Here is a 19,475-nt window from a genome sequence, read left to right on the forward strand (position 1 = left end):
TCTTTTTCACATATTAGTCATTTAGCAGAAGCTCTTCTCAAGAGCAACTTACAGAGGTTAGTGCATACATTTCCATCTTTTTTTCATTCATACGGGTCCTCCTGGGAATCAAAAGTTATTTAAATCCTCTTAGATGTAAGGTCCCATTTTTCGGGGACCTGCGTGTTTCTGGTATCGGTTCCGACCAACATTTTCACTTCCTCATCTATCTGTGGATACCATAGATCGAAATGGCTCGCTTTGAGTGATATCCCTGGTTCCCAAGGACACAGTAGTATTTTCTTCTGAGTCTGTGCGGCGTAGGATGTGAAATCTGAAACCACTTGAAGCTGGGATGTCCCCCCTTCCATTTCATTCGCTCTGTCACAGCCGCTGACAAAGCACATGACTGCAATCATCACGGTAGCACATTCAGAGATCGATTTATATCCATGAATCTAAAAATAATTCATAGATTTTAAACAAACAACAGTTTCTGTTTGTCACAGGTGGACAGGGTTAATATGAGATGGAAGGCGAGTTCCTAATGAGTGCAGGAAGCCAAGCTAGAGGTCTGTGAGACGTTTACAGCAATGGGGACAGATGCATTGATCAACAGAGAACTTTAGAAAATATGCACATTAAACATAGAACATAGAATAACATAGAAATATGTATTTTACAGTTCTAAGGATGGTAAAATCTTATAGTTAGTCATTTTATAATTTGATTATGCTATATTTAGAAAGCATCTAAGTCATTTCAAGCCTTATTCATACAGTTTTGTATTGTAATGAGCTTGTGTCCTAAAAGATGACTACACCTCAGCAATGTATTACATAGAGTTATATTCAACTGTTTAACCCATGGTAATACTGAAGATTAGTGTACATCTGTGGTGGGAAAAGTACCCGATTGTCATACTTGAGTAAAAGTAAGGATACCTTAATAGAAAAGATAGTCACCCAGTAAAATACTACTTGAGTAAAAGTCTAAAAGTATTTGGTTTTAAATATAATTAAGTATGAAAAGTAAATGTAATTGCTCAAATATACTTAAGTTTTAAAAGTAAAAGTATAAATAATTTCAAATTCCATATAATTAATCAAACGAGACGGATAGCCAGGGGGAGGCTCCAACACTCAGACATCATTTACAAATTAAACATGTGTGTTTAGTGAGTCAGATCAGAGGCAGTAGGGATGACCAGGGACATACTCTGTTTAGTGAGTCAGATCAGAGGCAGTGGGGATGACCAGGGACATACTCTGTTTAGTGAGTCAGATCAGAGGCAGTGGGGATGACCAGGGACATACTCTGTTTAGTGAGTCAGATCAGAGGCAGTAGGGATGACCAGGGACATACTCTGTTTAGTGAGTCAGATCAGAGGCAGTAGGGATGACCAGGGACATACTCTGTTTAGTGAGTCAGATCAGAGGCAGTAGGGATGACCAGGGACATACTCTGTTTAGTGAGTCAGATCAGAGGCAGTAGGGATGACCAGGGACATACTCTGTTTAGTGAGTCAGATCAGAGGCAGTAGGGATGACCAGGGACATACTCTGTTTAGTGAGTCAGATCAGAGGCAGTAGGGATGACCAGGGACATACTCTGTTTAGTGAGTCAGATCAGAGGCAGTAGGGATGACCAGGGACATACTCTGTTTAGTGAGTCAGATCAGAGGCAGTAGGGATGACCAGGGACATACTCTGTTTAGTGAGTCAGATCAGAGGCAGTAGAGATGACCAGGGACATACTCTGTTTAGTGAGTCAGATCAGAGGCAGTAGGGATGACCAGGGACATACTCTGTTTAGTGAGTCAGATCAGAGGCAGTAGAGATGACCAGGGACATACTCTGTTTAGTGAGTCAGATCAGAGGCAGTAGGGATGACCAGGGACATACTCTGTTTAGTGAGTCAGATCAGAGGCAGTAGAGATGACCAGGGACATACTCTGTTTAGTGAGTCAGATCAGAGGCAGTAGAGATGACCAGGGACATACTCTGTTTAGTGAGTCAGATCAGAGGCAGTAGGGATGACCAGGGACATACTCTGTTTAGTGAGTCAGATCAGAGGCAGTAGGGATGACCAGGGACATACTCTGTTTAGTGAGTCAGATCAGAGGCAGTAGGGATGACCAGGGACATACTCTGTTTAGTGAGTCAGATCAGAGGCAGTAGGGATGACCAGGGACATACTCTGTTTAGTCCTTTTGGGTGTCAGGGAAAATGAATGGAGTAAAAAGTACATCATTTTCTTTAGGAATGTAGTGAAATAAAAGTAAAAGTTGTCAAAAAATTACTTAAGTAGTTCTTTTAAGTATTTTTACTGAAGTACTCTACACCACTGGTGTACATATAATTATAATTGGGATAATAGTGTACAATAGTAGTCTGTACCCTCATCTATTGCCTGCACTAACCATGGAACAGTGTGATGACACCCAAGTATTGTGCCTTGCAAGTTCAAACTGTCACGGCATGGTCTGCGCTCCATAATTTTATTTATTTTACCAGGCAAGTCAGTTAAGAACAAATTCTTATTATCAATGACGGCCTGGGAACAGTGGGTTAACTGCCTGTTCAGGGACAGAACGACAGATGTGTACCTTGTCAGCTCGGGGGTTTGAACTTGCAACCTTCCGATTACTAGTCCAACGCTCTAACCACTAGGCTACCCTGCCGCCCCAAATAATGATTTAATTCACTTTTTTTTTTTTTTTATATTAACAACTGTTACTAAAGATCATCAGCAACAACCACATGGCCGTGCCAACGTTTACAGAGGAAGCAAATGAAGGTAAATGAAACAATGTAATTTAATGAAATGATACCCACTGAAGAAAACTAACAGTAAATTGTCAGTTGAATTGTGTTGTTATTTGGCCTACTGACGGTCGATACTGATAGTGACTAACATTTAACATGATAGCAATGGAAGAAAGTCGGGGTAGTCTATAAGACAATCACGAGTACCCATCCCTGCAAGTTACAAGTCTGTACAATGAATATTCTGCATAATAGCAGAGCATTTCATCAACTTTACTGTGGTTGATATGTTGATATGCTTCAGTGTGCTGCCATATGACTGTTTTCACATTAGTCTCCAGCGATTATAAGGTAAAATATATCTAATACAAGTGTCACTTATATTTACAATTCCCTTATCCAAACGGATAACTCATTTACCTAGCTGTTATCAATAGCTATTATCAAATTAATACCAAGTACATTACAGTGGAAGGAGAATGTGTTATTTCTATGAGGAAAAAATTAAGTAGATGCTTTTTCCACTTGGAACGGGTAGGTTCTCTAGAACTTATTCAGTTTCCTCGTAAATGTGGTGGAATTACTAGGGAATTAAGTCAAGGTCAGAATACGCCATATTCAAAACAAATAGCAGGTGAATAGAAAGCTATTTACTTGCTCTTAACTTGGATCAGAATCGGGCCCTAAATGATTATGTTAACCTCATTACTCCAAACAGTTGCAAAACTTTCCATTTTGTAACGAAAACTAGTATTTCTATTGGACATTTTCAGCAAACAGGGACGGGGGACCTACCTGAATCTGTCCAATAGAAACGTTCGTTTTCATTGCACAATAGAACGTTTTGCAAATGTTTGGAGTAATGATTACACCCCAGGGTTGGGGCCAATTCCATTTAAACTCCAGTCAATTCAGGATGTAGTCTGAAATTCCAATTATCTTCAATGCTTTTCAATTAGGAAAACTTTGAATTGGGTTCACTTTTGGAAATTGTAATTGAACTCAGCCCTGATGTAAACCAGTTCTAGCCTTCCGACCAGTCCAAAGCCTCTACACACTGACTGGGAGACATTAGTCACTGGTCTATTAAAATAAAAGTTGTGCAACAGCATTCTGCCCAGGGTAATAATGACTCTAAACTTACCAGGGCAGAAAATACTGGTATGATGCATATTTCAATCAGAGAGAGAGAGAGAGAGAAAGAGAGAGAAAGAGCGAGAGAGAGAGAGAGAGAGAGAGAGAGAGAGAGAGAGAGAGAGAGAGAGAGAGAGAGTGTGTGTGTGAGAGAGAGAGAGAGAGAGAGAGAGAGAGAGAGAGAGAGAGAGAGAGAGAGAGAGAGAGAGAGAGAGAGAGAGAGAGAGAGAGAGAGAGAGAGCGTGTGAGAGAGAGAGAGTGTAAGAGAGAGAGCGTGTGAGAGAGAGAGAGCGTGTGAGAGAGAGTGTGAGAGAGAGAGAGAGAGAGAGAGAGAGAGAGAGAGAGAGAGAGAGAGAGAGAGAGAGAGAGAGAGAGAGAGAGAGAGAGAGAGAGAGAGAGAGAGCATGTGAGAGAGAGAGTGTGAGAGAGAGAGAGAGAGAGAGAGAGAGAGAGAGAGAGAGAGAGAGAGAGAGAGAGAGAGAGAGAGAGAGAGAGAGAGAGAGAGAGAGAGAGAGAGAGAGAGAGAGAGAGAGAGAGAGAGAGAGAGAGAGAGAGAGAGAGAGAGAGAGAGAGAGAGAGAGAGAGAGAGAGAGAGAGAGAGAGAGAGAGAGAGAGAGAGAGAGAGAGAGAGAGAGAGAGAGAGAGAGAGAGAGAGAGAGAGAGAGAGAGAGAGAGAGAGAGAGAGAGAGAGAGAGAGAGAGAGAGAGAGAGAGAGAGAGAGAGAGAGAGAGAGAGAGAGAGAGAGAGAGAGAGAGAGAGAGAGAGAGAGAGAGATGTCTTTCAATCCCAGGGACATACATATATTGATTAAGTTGAATAAAGGTCTAAGGTGCTGCTGCTTCCACTCATGTAGAGCGGGTTAGACACCTCTACATCTCACTGAGGGTCGAAGGGTAGTTACATTGACAGGCTGAGTTGGAAGGACTGACTCCAAGTGCTAAATCATGAATATAAGCAACTAGGGGGGAAGGAGAGAATGAGACGAAGCACGAGCCACACACATACATGACAGGTCAGGCATCCAGGGCCCGCTGATTCACATCAGGAAGTAGACGACTGGCTTTTATGAGTCGCCACTCAAACTGTGTGTGTCACACCTAAAAAAAATCCCCCAAATGTTTCCGTCATCACAATACTAAGGGCATGTGTCATCCATATCTTATAGCATCCCAGAATCAATGCCGTGGTCATGTTCTTTGGCATTGCAGGTGTAATTATATTCAAATTGCGCCACTGTAACATTGTTTCTGTCTTGTTGGTGCTGTGGGAAGGAAGATGTTATTTCCACAGGTCTGTTGAGATGGATTTACCCATCATGTAAAGTTACTGGATAGAGCAAACACACACACACACACAACACACACACACACACACACACACACACACACACACACACACACACACACACACACACACACACACACACACACACACACACACACACACACACACACACACACACACACACACACACACACACACACACACGCACACACGCGCATGCATGCACACAGACATGCACGCACACACCCAACCACCCTCACACACACACGTGCGCATGCACACAGACATGCACACAGACATGCACACAGACATGCACACAGACAAACACCCAACCTCCAGTTTCACACAGCGACTATAAATACAGGATTTGCGTAGCATGCCATGGCTGGGCCATGGAAACAAGGCTGTCATATTGGAAGCAGAAGTCATGGAAAACGGGAGGATTCAGTTTCATTGCAATAAACCTACAGTATGACCGCCTGCCAGCCTGCCAAATATAGCACCCAGAAATCCAGAGCAGAGCAAGCCAGAGAGACACAGACTGACTACAGAACAGAACAGTACACAGTCCTCTACCTGACCCTGTTGCATAGAACAATAGCATAGGATGTTCATGTCCTTAGGCTGCTGTTCTTCTCCCGCCCCAACAGTTATCAACATAGTGATCAATCCAAAAAGCATCTCTCACATCCGGGAAATAATCCTGAACTAATGACTGGTCATGGTCTCCTGGAACCCAGACATAGAATGCATAGAAATAGAATCTAGATTTGATTTCTATGTTAGAATGATACACTGTAGGCAGCCCCTTGGCCCTCATTACCAGCATGTTTTCCTGTGGTGAACTGTGCAGTGTAACTGGCGAGCTGTTGAAAATATTTATTTATTCTTGAAGGACAATAAACTGTAACTTCCATCCACTCTCGAACTCTGACCCCTGACCTCTAACCCCTGTCCCCGTGAACTTTGACCTACCTTGACCTTGCCGTTGGGTTGTAGTAGCTCGGTGACGGACACCTTGTCCTGCTGCAGTCGCCTCTTCACCAGCTTGGAGCAGCACACGTTGACCGCCCCTTGTACGTGGGATGCGTTGTACTCCGAGAACGTCCGGCTGTCAATCACCAGTAGACGACCCGCCCCCCTCTGAATCAGCCCTGCTAGGCGCTTGATGTCCATGGCACTCCGCCTGGTTGGTCCCTTCTCCCCCGCCATGATGCCACAACGATGGGCAGCAACGAGGTCAGTGAGGAGTGGAGAGGATGGGTGGATGGATGGGGGGTGGGGTGGTGCTGAGGGTGGATGGTTGGGGGAGGCGTGGTGCTGAGGGTGGATGGTTGGGGGAGGGGTGGTGCTGAGGGTGGATGAGTGGATGGATGGGGGTAGGGGTGGTGCTGAGGGTGGATGGTTGGGGGAGGGGTGGTGCTGAGGGTGGATGGTTGGGGGAGGGGTGGTGCTGAGGGTGGATGAGTGGATGGATGGGGGTAGGGGTGGTGCTGAGGTTGTAGGGGTGAATGGATGGGGAAGGGGTGGTGCTGAGGTTGTAGGAGTGGATGGATGGGGGGAGGGGTGGTACTGAGGGTGGATGGGTAGATGAGTGGAGAGAGGAAGTGGTGGTGGTGGAAGAGGAGAAGAGAGGATGTCAATGGAGGAGAGAAGCTACTGCTACTGTAATGGACCTCAGGAGAGCCATGGTGTCTGAGGAGAGAAGACAGAGTGAGTCAGTCAGTCAGTCAGTCAAACATTCTAACCTGTATGTGAAAGATCCATCTAAAGTGAATCAGCATCTACACCCTCTTCAAATGAAATGCTTTGTAACACTAACACTAGTGGCAACTGAGCCGCGACCAACTTTGAGACAAAACTTTGTTGGAGTTTTGAAACACATGGGTGTGAGAGTTATGAGACAGATTTAAGGTGTACGGAAACAATCATCCTGAGAAGTTATGAAACATGACATAGTGATGATTCACATCACACATGACATAGTGATGATTCACACCACACATGACATAGTGATGATTCACATCACACATGACATAGTGATGATTCACACCACACAGTAACCAAGTGGACAAAGTAGCCTACTGTCTTCCATGTTCCATCCTGTATGCCAGACCCTGGGCTGCTAATTAGAGCAACCTAAAACAAACTACATCAGCCATCAGTACCATAACCGCAACGTCAAGTGTAAAGTATTCTTGCATTTACAGTCTCTTTGCAGACTTCGCATATAAAAAACAACCAGAGTACTAAACAAATATATAACATGTTAGGACTTCACAGGGGCTCTGGATCATCCCTGAGCGCAATCTGTTCTGAGATCTGAGGAATCTACTATGAGGACTATCAGGTGAAATTACAACAATACACAGTGCCTTTATACACTGACTACAGCGCTGTACTACAATTTAAACTGTGTGTGTGTGTGTGTGTGTGTGTGTGTGTGTGTGTGTGTGTGTGTGTGTGTGTGTGTGTGTGTGTGTGTGTGTGTGTGTGTGTGTGTGTGTGTGTGTGTGTGTGTGTGTGTGTGTGTGTGTGTGTGTGTGTGTGTGTGTGTGTTGTGGTGGGTGCAAGGTCTCTTGTGTGGCAGCTCGTGAAACAGGAAACTGAGGAGCTGAGATAAATTAAGCCGAGGGGGGAATTCACAGAGCAGGTCTGGACATAGATAAACAGCCTGTGTGTGTGTGTGTGTGTGTGTGTGTGTGTGTGTGTGTGTGTGTGTGTGTGTGTGTGTGTGTGTGTGTGTGTGTGTGTGTGTGTGTGTGTGTGTGTGTGTGTGTGTGTGTGTGTGTGTGTGTGTGTGTGTGTGTGTGTGTGTGTGTGTGTGTGTGCGTGTCACATGTCACAGAGACCTCTCTATAAGCTCCTCTCCTCTCCACAACTGTCATACTGTTAGCTGACACACACACACACACCGTTCATGCACATTTGCAGACACACAGTGTAGACCAAACATTTGAGGAAATCCCATGATGGACAAACATTACATTCCGATGTCCTGTCTGATGGGGTGACAGAAAGTGCTGCTTTACATAAGATGGTGCAGAGCAGCCATGTTATTTTATTTATTATCTGCTATGCTGCGTCATGAAAAATACATGTCACCTCTCCTCTCGCTTACTGTGAAAAGGAAGGTTTACACCCCAGATGAGAGAGAGAGAGAGTGAGAGAGAGAGAGAGAGAGAGAGAGAGAGAGAGAGAGAGAGAGAGAGAGAGAGAGAGAGAGAGAGAGAGAGAGAGAGAGAGACAGGGGGAGAGAGATGCTTTCCCATGAAGAAACAGAGGTTGTGTCTAATACAGGACATCAGGATGACATCTCCACGACAACAACAGTAGCCAGTATAGCTTTCCTGGAGAGTAGAAATGTACCATTTACATACAGAGAGAATGGGAGGAAGAGAGAGGTGAAAGAGATGGAGACAGAAAGGCACCATGTGTGTAAGGAGTGAAAGAGGGGAAAAAAGAGTATGTGAGAGAAAGGGAATGAATTTCTGTGTGTATGAGAGACAGGTGGGAGACAGAAACGTGTGTGTGAGTGAGAGAAAAACAAGAAACATTCAGTCCTGTCCAATAGGGACTTGGTGGGTGACAGAGACACAGAGAGACATGCAGAGTGAGAGTAACACAGAGAGAGAAACACAGAGAAAATGAAACACAGAGAGACAAACACAGAGAGAGAGAAACAGAGAGAGAGCTGTTGCCACAAGTAAAGGGCAACCAGTGAGGAACAAACACCATTGTGAAGACAACCCATATTAATGTTTATTTATTTCCCATGTTGTACTTTACATATCTGCAAATCATTACAACGCTGTATATAAACATAATATGACATTTGAAATGTCTTTATTCTTTTGGAACTTCTGTGAGTGTAATGTTTACTGTTAATTTTTGCGGTTTATTATCTACTTCTCTTGCTTTGGCAATGTTAACATATGTTTCCCATGCCAATAAAGCCCTTGAATTGAGAGAGAGAGAGCTCTGGTCAGCAGTCAGTCAGCAGTGTCCATGGACGGGGGCCATGATCTACTCAACAACCTCTAACCCCTACTATGACATTATCGCCACGGCACAGGGAGGGGAGGAGAGGGGGAAGGAAGGGTTGTTATTCTGTGAGGAACTCCCAGCCTAACAACACATCTAGCTCAAGGCTACACTGTTAGCTTTCTTATCAGTAACAGCACACTGAGACTTTTCTGTCATTTCAACAGTAAAACACTGTAAAATGCACAGTAAAATACCATACATGTGTTTTACTGTATTAATTATGATGCATTGTGGGAAAATGTTAAGTGCTATAAGAGGCTATATTTGTTTCACTCTGTGAGTGAGAACGCTGTACCCTCATAGAATACCGCAATATACTGTACTTCGGGATTTCTATATACCTTATCCTGGAACTCTACAGTAACGTACAAGCTAATTGCTGCCAGTAATTTACTGGAATTCAAAATACAATACCATACTGCATTATATAGAGAGCCAAAAACCTTGGGTGCACAGACTTGTTGTTTCTTGCTCATTAACATATTTTGAGGAGTGCCTTATGAGAGGCTATATTAGTTGTGCCTGATAATGAGAGTACTGTATCAATTTAAATGATATGTGGTAGTGATTCCTACCAATGAAATGTATATAGGGAACAGATCAAAGTGATAGCAAGTCACAAACCTTTAACAGTTGAGCGGCTAGCCTTGTCCTTTTGATCTGCTCTGCCCGGTAGTATTGACATTTTACAATCCTTTGTTAAGGCTTAAAGTCAAAATGATAGAAAACACCATATATCAGTTGGCACAGTGTAATATATAATTAAATATTCACTGTTAGCAATTGCTGATTTTATTTGATACAATTTAAGAATAAAGAACTGTATTGCTACGCTGTTATATTTACTACAGCATGCTGTAAATGATGCTGCATCGTGGAGCAATACACTGAGTGTACAAAACATTAGAAAAACCTTCCTTATAATGAGTTGCACTCCCGTTTGCCCTCAGAACAGCCTCAATTAATTGGGGCATAGACTCTCCAAGGCGTTGAAAGCGTTCCACAGGGATGCTGGCCCGTGTTGACTCCAATGCTTCCCACAGTTGAGTCAAGTTGGCTGGCTGCCTTTTGGGTGGTGGACCATTCTTGATACACACGAGAAACGGATGAGCATGAAACACCCAGCAGCATTGCAGTTGTTGACACATTCAAACAGGTGCCTGGAACCTACAAACATACCTTGTTCAAAGGCACTTAAATCATGTCTCAATTGTATCAAGGCTTAAAAATCCTTCTTTAACCTGTCTCCTCCCCTTCAGCTACTCTGATTTAACATGTGTCTTCAATAAGGGATCATAGATTTCACCTGGATTCACCTGGTCAGTCTATGTCATGGAAAGAGCAGCTGTTCCTGCTGTTTTGTACTCAGTGGATTGTGGGAGGAGAACCAATCACTGGGACATGAATATATTTTAAGGCGTGATTGTAAGAAGCTCTATTTGTTGCACCCGTTAGTGAGAGTGCTGTACCACTTTAACTCATATGTGGTACTATTTCCTAAAGAATTAACTGTATGAAAGGAAAAGGTCAGAGTTGAAGCGGGTCTTGAACATTTTAATGGTTGAACATTTACCCATGTACATTTGGTATGTTTTGTTTTGTCATCATAGCCAGTTGGGAAACCTTTCGTTAGGCTTCTAGAAGTGCAATTCATACAAAACACCAAGTAATCATTAATATGCAAATCCCTACAGCCAACATTCTCACTCTAATCCCTTGTAATTAGAGTAAAATGCTGTTTAAATACATTTCTTACAGTTTAAAATGTTAACTTTTATTGCTCCGGCATCTAGTTGCTGTGAATATCTCAGTATTATATTGGCACTATCCTGAGATGGTCAGATGTATTATAAGATATATATTATAAGATGCAGGACATGTGGACACCCTGTCACACAGGTTGCTGACAGGTGTAAAACCAAATTGAGCACACGTCCATAACATCTCCATAGATCAACATTGGCAGTAGAATGGCCCGTACTGAAGAGCTCAGTGACTTCAACGTGGCGCCGTCATAGGATGACACCTTTCCAACAAGTCACTTCATCAAATTTCAGCCCTGCCAGAGCTGCCCCGGTCAACTGTAACTACTGTCATTGTGAAGTGGAAATGTCTAGGAGCAACAATGTCAAATGCTGAACTGCGTAGCATGTAAAAATCCTCTGTGCTTGGATGCAACACTCACTACCGAGTTCCAAACCTCCTCTGGAAGCAATGTCATCACAATAACTGTTCGTCGGGAGCTTCATGGAATGGCTTTCCGATGACAGAGCAGCCTCACACGAGCCTAACATCACCATGCGCAATGCCAAGTATCGGTTGGACTGGTGTAAAGCTCGCCGCCATTAGAATCTGGAGCAGTGGAAACACATTCTATTCTATTCTTGTCTATTAATGTTCTGTATTATGTCATGTTTCATGTTTTCTGTGGACCCCAGGAAGAGTAGCAGCTGCTTTTGAAACAGCCAATGGGGATCCTAATAAAATCCCAAATACCACAAATAGGACCGATAGAAGAGAGAGATTGAGATAGAAGAGACGAGAGATAGAATAGAGAGATTGAGATAGAAGAGACGAGAGATTGAATAGAGAGATTGAAATAGAAGAGATGAGAGATTGAATAGAGAGATTGAGATAGAAGAGACGAGAGATAGAATAGTGAGATTGAGATAGAAGAGACGAGAGATTGAATAGAGAGATTGAGATAGAAGAGACGAGAGATTGAATAGAGAGATTGAGATAGAAGAGACGAGAGATTGAATAGAGAGATTGAAATAGAAGAGACGAGAGATAGAGATTGAAGAGAGAGATGGAGATTGAAGAGATGAGAGATAGAAGAGAGAGATACAGAATATAGAGCCCTGAAACTCAAATCTGGACCTCGAAGCCAGTTCCATTGCATTGTTTCTTTGTTCCCCTCCCAATCAGGGACTGATTTAGACCTGGGATATCAGGAGGGTGCAATTAATGATCAGGTAGAACAGAAACCAGCAGACTCCGGTCCTAGTTGGGTAAGAGTTGAATAACCCTGATATAAAGGTATGAGAGAGAGATAGAAAAGAGAGAGTGAGAAGAGATATAATAGAGCTATATAGAATATAGAAGCAGAAGAAAGAGAGATAGAAGAGAGGGAGAAGAGAGCTGTTGTTTGGGGTTTTCGGCTGGGTTTCTGTATAAGCTCTTTGTGACATCTACTGATGTAAAAAGGCTTTATAAAAGAATGCGTTTGAAATTAGATTGAGAGAGAAAGATGAACAGAATTAGGTGTGAAACCGACAGTCTTAATCTCCATCACTAAGGACTCTATTCAATCTGTATCGCTGAAGCATTACAAATTGTGAGATAGAAATGTTAATGTATTTCCAATTGAGCCGACATATGCAGTGTTTACCGTGAATGCAGTCTCCGCTAATGCAGGAACATTGCCTTTAAATTTCAATCACGCTGTAACTCTGAACTTCAGCGATTCATATTGAATAGAGTGTGTCACGATAAGAGCATTTGAAACTGTCATCAGCACACAACATCCATTGCATGTCTTCCTAGTGTAGTTCTTACATAACAGGGGTATTTTCTTCCAGCATCTCCTACACCAGCAAGTGGGCAGCAATCTGACATAGATGTCAATCTATCTACAGTGGCTGCTTGGCAATGTGCCCAGTGCTAGCACAGCATCTGGAACATGGAAGAGCTAACTAACTTCTATATGTAGACTGCTAGAGCAAACAGAGTCCTCCTGCATAACACAAGGACACTGGGACACTGGAAACTACAGTACACTGAGCAAAAGACATTGAAAAGACATAGAAAATGTATCTTTGGTTGAAAATATATAATTCAACATCTTGTGCTCACTAATGCCTCTACCGTCTCTTGACATGTAAGAGGAGATACAAGTAAATCACACACAACAACACATAGTACAAAACACATCACATGCAATGCATGTAAACAAAGATCCACACACGCCCCCTCCTCTCTCCCAAGACCAATACAAAGATAGATTTGATTTCCTCACCTTAGCTAGCAGCTAGTGTAGCCTCACTGGACCAAGGATATTAGCATCCCTGTGTCATCCTTACCATGCCTTATGACATCCCCATAGCATGGCTATGTCAGTGGAGTCCTTCAGACAGACAGTGCAGTACAAGAGAGCAGGATTAGATGTGATCCTATCCTCTCTGTGTTGCTGCTGTTGAGCGCAACACACACTGACCGCTGCATATGTCTAATGGCGCCCGAGCCCGCCCTCCCTAGCTCCCTTTTTCTTCCTCCCTTTCTCACTCTCTCTCTCCCCCTCCCTCCCTCATTCTCTATCGTTCTCTCGTGCGGACAACAAGGACGAGGCTGTGAGGGGAGAGGAGGGGAGGGGTGAAGAGGGGAGGAGAGGAGTAGCGGAGGGGTGGGGAGAGGAGAGAGGTACCAGCAGGGAGAGGAGGGGTGTAGTATTGAGCAGGAGAGAGGTACCAGCAGGGAGAGGAGAGGTGTAGTATTGAGCAGGAGAGAGGTACCAGCAGGGAGAGGAGGGGTGTAGTATTGAGCAGGAGAGAGGTACCAGCAGGGAGAGGAGGGGTGTAGTATTGAGCAGGAGAGAGGTACCAGCAGGGAGAGGAGAGGTGTAGTATTGAGCAGGAGAGAGGTACCAGCAGGGAGAGGAGGGGTGTGCAGGTTATATCTGTAGAGGTACAAACACCATCATTGCATCACAGCTCACTTCTCATTCTCTTTTGTCTGTCTAGACTGAAAGGGAGGAAAGAGAGGAGAGAAGGGGAGCCCCAACCTCAGCATCCTCATCCATCCAACATGACAATGCAGAATACTTACTGAACATAGTAAACCACATTGACATTCCCTACCCTGCACAACTAGTCTCCTCCATCCTGCATTTAGAAACCTAAAATAGCCAGTGGGAGACTGTTTTTATTTCTAAAACTCTGAGGAACAGAAGAGAAGAAGTAGGAAACAGGTGGGACTGACTGGAGCAGATTGCTAGGTTTCCATGGAAACAGCCTGTATTGGGGAGAGCAGGGGGCACGAGGAGGACAGAGGGAGGATGCTGTGTAGTGGGTACTGTAGGGTAGGGTACCACCACAGGGACTAGAGCTGGCTCCAACACTACTGACCAATTACTACTGCATTGGAACAGGTTCATACACTAACCAGGAGAAGAATAACAAAATAGGGTCGGGATAATGCTATCCAAAATATAGATGAAACGTTTGGTGCTGTAGTAGCCCAGGAGTAATGAAACATGACTTTTAAAAAATGACCAGAAGTCTCAAACTGAGTCAATTATTTTAACTCACATTTTTCAGAAAGAATGCTTTGCAATACATTTAAAACAATGAACTCACTTCTATGCAATACATGTCAAATAAACAACGTTGGCTGTGCTGGCTGTCTCCTTCAGGTCAATAATTACCCATAAGCTTGTGGAGGGAAAGCAAACACAAAGGGATCAACTGGAGTACACCCAACGATGAGGTAACATCATCCAAGTTAATCATTAACTTCCCAATAACGTCATCTACAGACCTCATATAGGATGGGAATCTGTGGAACACACACAGCATTTTGGCCAGTGTTACCTAGTGTTAATTTGTAAGTGTAACATTTATAGTGTTGTTTGAGGTGTTACAATAACACTGTCCGTTTACAATTAAAGAGTATAATTGTAATGATAACATTCTCCTACAGCAGGAACAAATTAAACAATGTTTCTCTGTCACTAACAACTACAGTAATTGGTGGTAATGCAACAATCATTCGAAAAGGCAAGGCACACTCAGAAATGATATTGAATGTTGGGTCTCCTGAGTGGCGCAGTGGTCTAAGGCACTGCATCGCAGTTGCTAGCTGTGCCACTAGAGATTCTGGTTTGAGTCCAGGCTCTGTCACAGCTGACTGGGAGACCCATGGGGCAGTGCACAATTGGCCCAGCATCGTTGGAGTTAGGAGAGGGTTTGGCTGGCAGGGATGTCCTTGTCCCGTCGTACTCTGGCGACTCCTGTGGCAGGTCGGGTGCATGCATTCTGACGTGATAGCCAGGTGTACGGTGTTTCCTCCAACACTGTGGAGGCCACTGTGGCTGGTTAAGTGGGCATTTGGTCAAGAAGCAGTGCGGCTGGGTTAGGTCGTGTTTCGGAGGACGTGTGGCTCTTTACCTTCGCCTCTCCTGAGTCTGTATGGGAGTTGCAGCGATGGGACAAGACTGTAACTACCAATTGGACACCATGAAAAAGGGGTAAACATTTGTTTTACAAGAACTCTAAAATTCACTTGGCAAGGCACTGAGAAATTATATTGAATGTGTGGCTTGTTGGGGAGGGAGGGGGGAGGGGGCGTAGCTTTCAATTAGTTATTTTTTTCCAGCCGTGAGTGGAAGTGTGATCTAGGCCTTCATTACTCCTGTATTAGTGTAGAAAAATACTCCCCAAGTGTAAACACAATATCTAAATAGAACTGGTTTGAATGGAAATATCTGTTCTATCAATGTAATGGGCCATCCCCAGGCAGAAGATGACAGTGCAGGAGGTAGGACCCCTCTGAATACTTTGATGAACAGGGCAGGATCATCCTGCCATAACACAGAGGTAGCCTACTTTATCTGATCATCTCCTCTCTATGATCAATAGGCTTACATAACAAAAACGCAAATAGCAGTAGCCTATAATGTTTTATAACCTTATGTTATTGCAAAATAATAACATGATCATAACAATAACGGTAGGCTAATATTGGATGGAAAACAAACCAATTACAATCTATTTGTAGTTTTGTGTCGTTCTGGCCTGGTGCCAATAATCTGTCCCCCAGTCTCAGCATAGAGATGGGGGCGAAAATAGAGCAGCACACCACAATAAACCCAATGGAGACGACAATAAAGACCCGCTAAGGAATAGATATGATCGTGACAAAATGTTTAGTTGTATTTTTTTACCTCACAAAAATGTGAATGGTTTGATAATGACAATGAAATTATACACGCGGTGCGTCAATGGAGAATGATACAGTGCGGTGCGGTAGACTCTTCTATTGTGAATTTGTGGCGTGTGGATATGTGCACGCAAAAACAACCACCGCATCCATTCATCGTGCACATGATTAACGACACCAAAACAAAAACAGAAAAATAACTGCATTCCATCAATCATAAAATTCAGAGAGAAAATGCGAAGAGAAGCGGTAAGCTATTTGTCAAAAATAAAGCAGAAATAAACCCAGGTTTGAAATGTTCCATTATTCGGGGTTGCGCTCTGGCGGATTAACTGCAGCAGCGCGCTATTGTGGCTAGCCAACTAACAACCCCTGCTAACGTAATATTTCGCAGGAATTATAGTGTAGGAATTTTTTGACAGATAGCTGACTGATCACACACTACACAACAGGAGGGGTCCACAAACATAGACACTCACCTCTGTCTCCTCGGTTTGGTGATTTGTGATCAGCTAACCTCCATGTGTAAAGGAACAGTGTGCCATGTCAGCCCTCTTCAAAGCGCTCTAACTTTGGTCACTGTTTACTTGTCATGGGTCGAGGGCAATGGAATAATGTGCGACAGCTGAGCCTTTACGGTCCCAGTGCAAAGTTGACAGCGCTAGAATAGAACAGAGCGAAACACATTAAAGCACAATAATAAATGGTTTCGCATATGGGGCATGCAGTGTGACCGCAATTGTAGATAGACAGTCTCCATTTACTAGGCATTAACGTCCCGGGAGAACAGGAGGTGAGCTATAGCACTAAAATGAACTAAGGATGAGGCATTAACGTCCCGGGAGAACAGGAGGTGAGCTATAGCACTAAAATGAACTAAGGATGAGGTCATGGTTCAGAGGGGAGAGAGAGAAAAATCCAAGTTGACGTCACCTTCAGCCAATCCGAGCCTGTGGCTCAGGGGTTAGTTGACGTCAGCCTTTTGAGCCATGGATTAAAGGGACACTTTGGTTTTTAAAGGAGACGTGCGGCGCGCGGGCTGCCGGGAGATCACACACAGGGATGGTATGGTTCACGCACCTTTGTTGAGACAGGAAAAAACGATTTTGTCCAACCATTATTAAATGTTGCTGGATGGGTGTGCGGAATCCTAGGATATGCGGCAGGTAGCCTAGAGGGTAGTGCGTTGGGCCAGTAACCGAAAAGTTGCTGGATCGAGTTGACAACGTAAAAATCTGTTGTTAACCCACTATTCCCCGGTTGGCCGTCATTGTAAATAAGAATTTGTTCATAACTGATCTACCAGTTAAATAAAGGTAAACGAATATGTATGTCCTCCTTGGCTATAAGAGCATGAAATTAATTAAATATCAAATAATTAAATAACCAATGTAAAGAACGTTTTATTGCATGACTTTACCATGAATAAAACGAAGACACATTTTATGAGAATGTCAAGAGGGACCAAATTGGATATATAAGAAAAATGAGAGCGAGCCAAGACATGGGCTAAGTCTAATATGGAAACAATGCAGTGAATGAAAATAAAGAATAGCCAGTTAATGGTGCACTATGCAGAAATCACGCTGCCATTTCCTGGTTGCTAAAATTCGAATAATTCGCCTAATTTCAGTTTATGTGACAAAATACCTAAGTATAGTGTACATAATCATTGTACCATCTACATATATTTTCCATAAGCAAAAATATTGTGTACTCAGTTGTTTGAAGCTGGTGTACAAAACTGAAACTAAAAAAATGCAAACACGAAACGTAAGCATGGGAAGCATAGAAATAGTACACATAGAACAGCTATGCAGCTTCTTAGACTTGCTTTCAATGAGAATTACATATCTATAACTAACAGTTCTATGTGAATTTGGTTCAGGTCGCCCAACAAAAACAAAAATAAACAAAAGGGGAAAAATAAACATTCACCACTTACAACAGAACAAAACCATATTGTAGCGGATCATCACTATATGAACCACATTACAGTTCCCTCCATGTAGGATCATCACTATATGAACCACATTACAGTTCCCTCCATGTAGGATCATCACTATATGAACCACATTACAGTACCCTCCATGTAGGATCATCACTATATGAACCACATTACAGTTCCCTCCATGTAGGATCATCACTATATGAACCACATTACAGTTCCCTCCATGTAGGATCATCACTATATGAACCACATTACAGTTCCCTCCATGTAGGATCATCACTATATGAACCACATTACAGTTCCCTCCATGTAGGATCATCACTATATGAACCACATTACATTTACATTACATTTAAGTCATTTAGCAGACGCTCTTATCCAGAGCGACTTACAAATTGGACAGTTCCCTCCATGTAGGATCATCACTATATGAACCACATTACAGTTCCCTCCATGTAGGATCATCACTATATGAACCACATTACAGTTCCCTCCATGTAGGATCATCCTATTGGGTGATATGTAGGGTGTTTGCCTTTCACACCAGCGACTCTGGTTCGCTTCCCTGGCCTTTTGTTAGCGACAATATATTACATTGTAATTGCACTGTTACTATAGGCCTATTCATGAAATATAGTAGCAACATCAACACTATACCAAAGTGCATTAGATCCATATAAATATATTCATATTATTGTAGTGGTGGTCAATGCTCATTGCGAGATTTACACTTATTTTTTTCTCATAAAACAGGACGTTCTTTATGTGTTGTTTGCATTGCTCAATATAGCACTGTATTACGTTGTATAAACTGACATCTAGTGGTCATAGTTGTCTACTTCAACTGGCAACTGCTGCAGCAGGGATTCTCAAGTCTCAGCCTCTGTGGAGTGTTGCCTCATGGTGCTTTTTCCATCTAGACTTACCTCCACACCAGGGTGTCGCCAGTGATTTATGTTAATGTTAGCTCCAGCGTTATTGTGTTTCCATCAGGAGTGTGACACTGAAGACTTGTGGCAAGCCGAATCTACAACTTATGCATCATTCAAGACTGTTGCTTTGTGAAGTGCTAAAGTTCACAGTTAGCCATTGTCATGTAAATGCAGCGCTGAAAAGTACCCAGGGCCTTGCCTTGGCTCCAGGTCCACTGGACCCATGGCCCAGTGAGACACGGGTGCCAGGCTACATAGATAGAAACAGAAAAGTCTGAGCATGTTGGGTAAAGGACAGGGTTAAATCCTCCATGGAAATGTGCCATTACTGAAGTAATACTATGATAAAGGCCTTCACATAAATGTGTTATTTTTAAAACTTGTTTTAACTTTACTATTTAGAGTCAGACAAAAAATTCTTAGAGAAATGACAACACAGATTCA

General features: G+C 43.1%; 1 protein-coding gene across 2 annotated transcripts in view; it reads right to left on the reverse strand.

Annotated features, from left to right (window-relative positions):
- Positions 1-17,032, reverse strand: part of LOC124037574 (dual specificity protein phosphatase 8-like) — a 141,250-nt gene extending 124,218 nt beyond the window's left edge. Inside the window, exons 1-2 of one of the 2 annotated variants that reach the window (XM_046352406.1) lie at positions 16,628-17,032; positions 6,141-6,860 (exon numbers count right to left, since the gene is read on the reverse strand). In XM_046352406.1, coding sequence (XP_046208362.1) covers positions 6,141-6,377 — 237 coding nt within the window. In that variant the 5' untranslated portion in view covers positions 6,378-6,860; positions 16,628-17,032. Of the gene's footprint in view, positions 1-6,140; positions 6,861-13,230; positions 13,437-16,627 lie in introns of those variants that run through there. The other variant, XM_046352407.1, reaches the window with a different exon arrangement.
- Between the last annotated feature and the right edge of the window lie 2,443 nt (positions 17,033-19,475).

The sequence above is a fragment of the Oncorhynchus gorbuscha genome, linkage group LG06 (assembly GCF_021184085.1).
Source record: "Oncorhynchus gorbuscha isolate QuinsamMale2020 ecotype Even-year linkage group LG06, OgorEven_v1.0, whole genome shotgun sequence".
In the NCBI taxonomy this organism is placed as follows: Eukaryota; Metazoa; Chordata; class Actinopteri; order Salmoniformes; family Salmonidae; genus Oncorhynchus; species Oncorhynchus gorbuscha.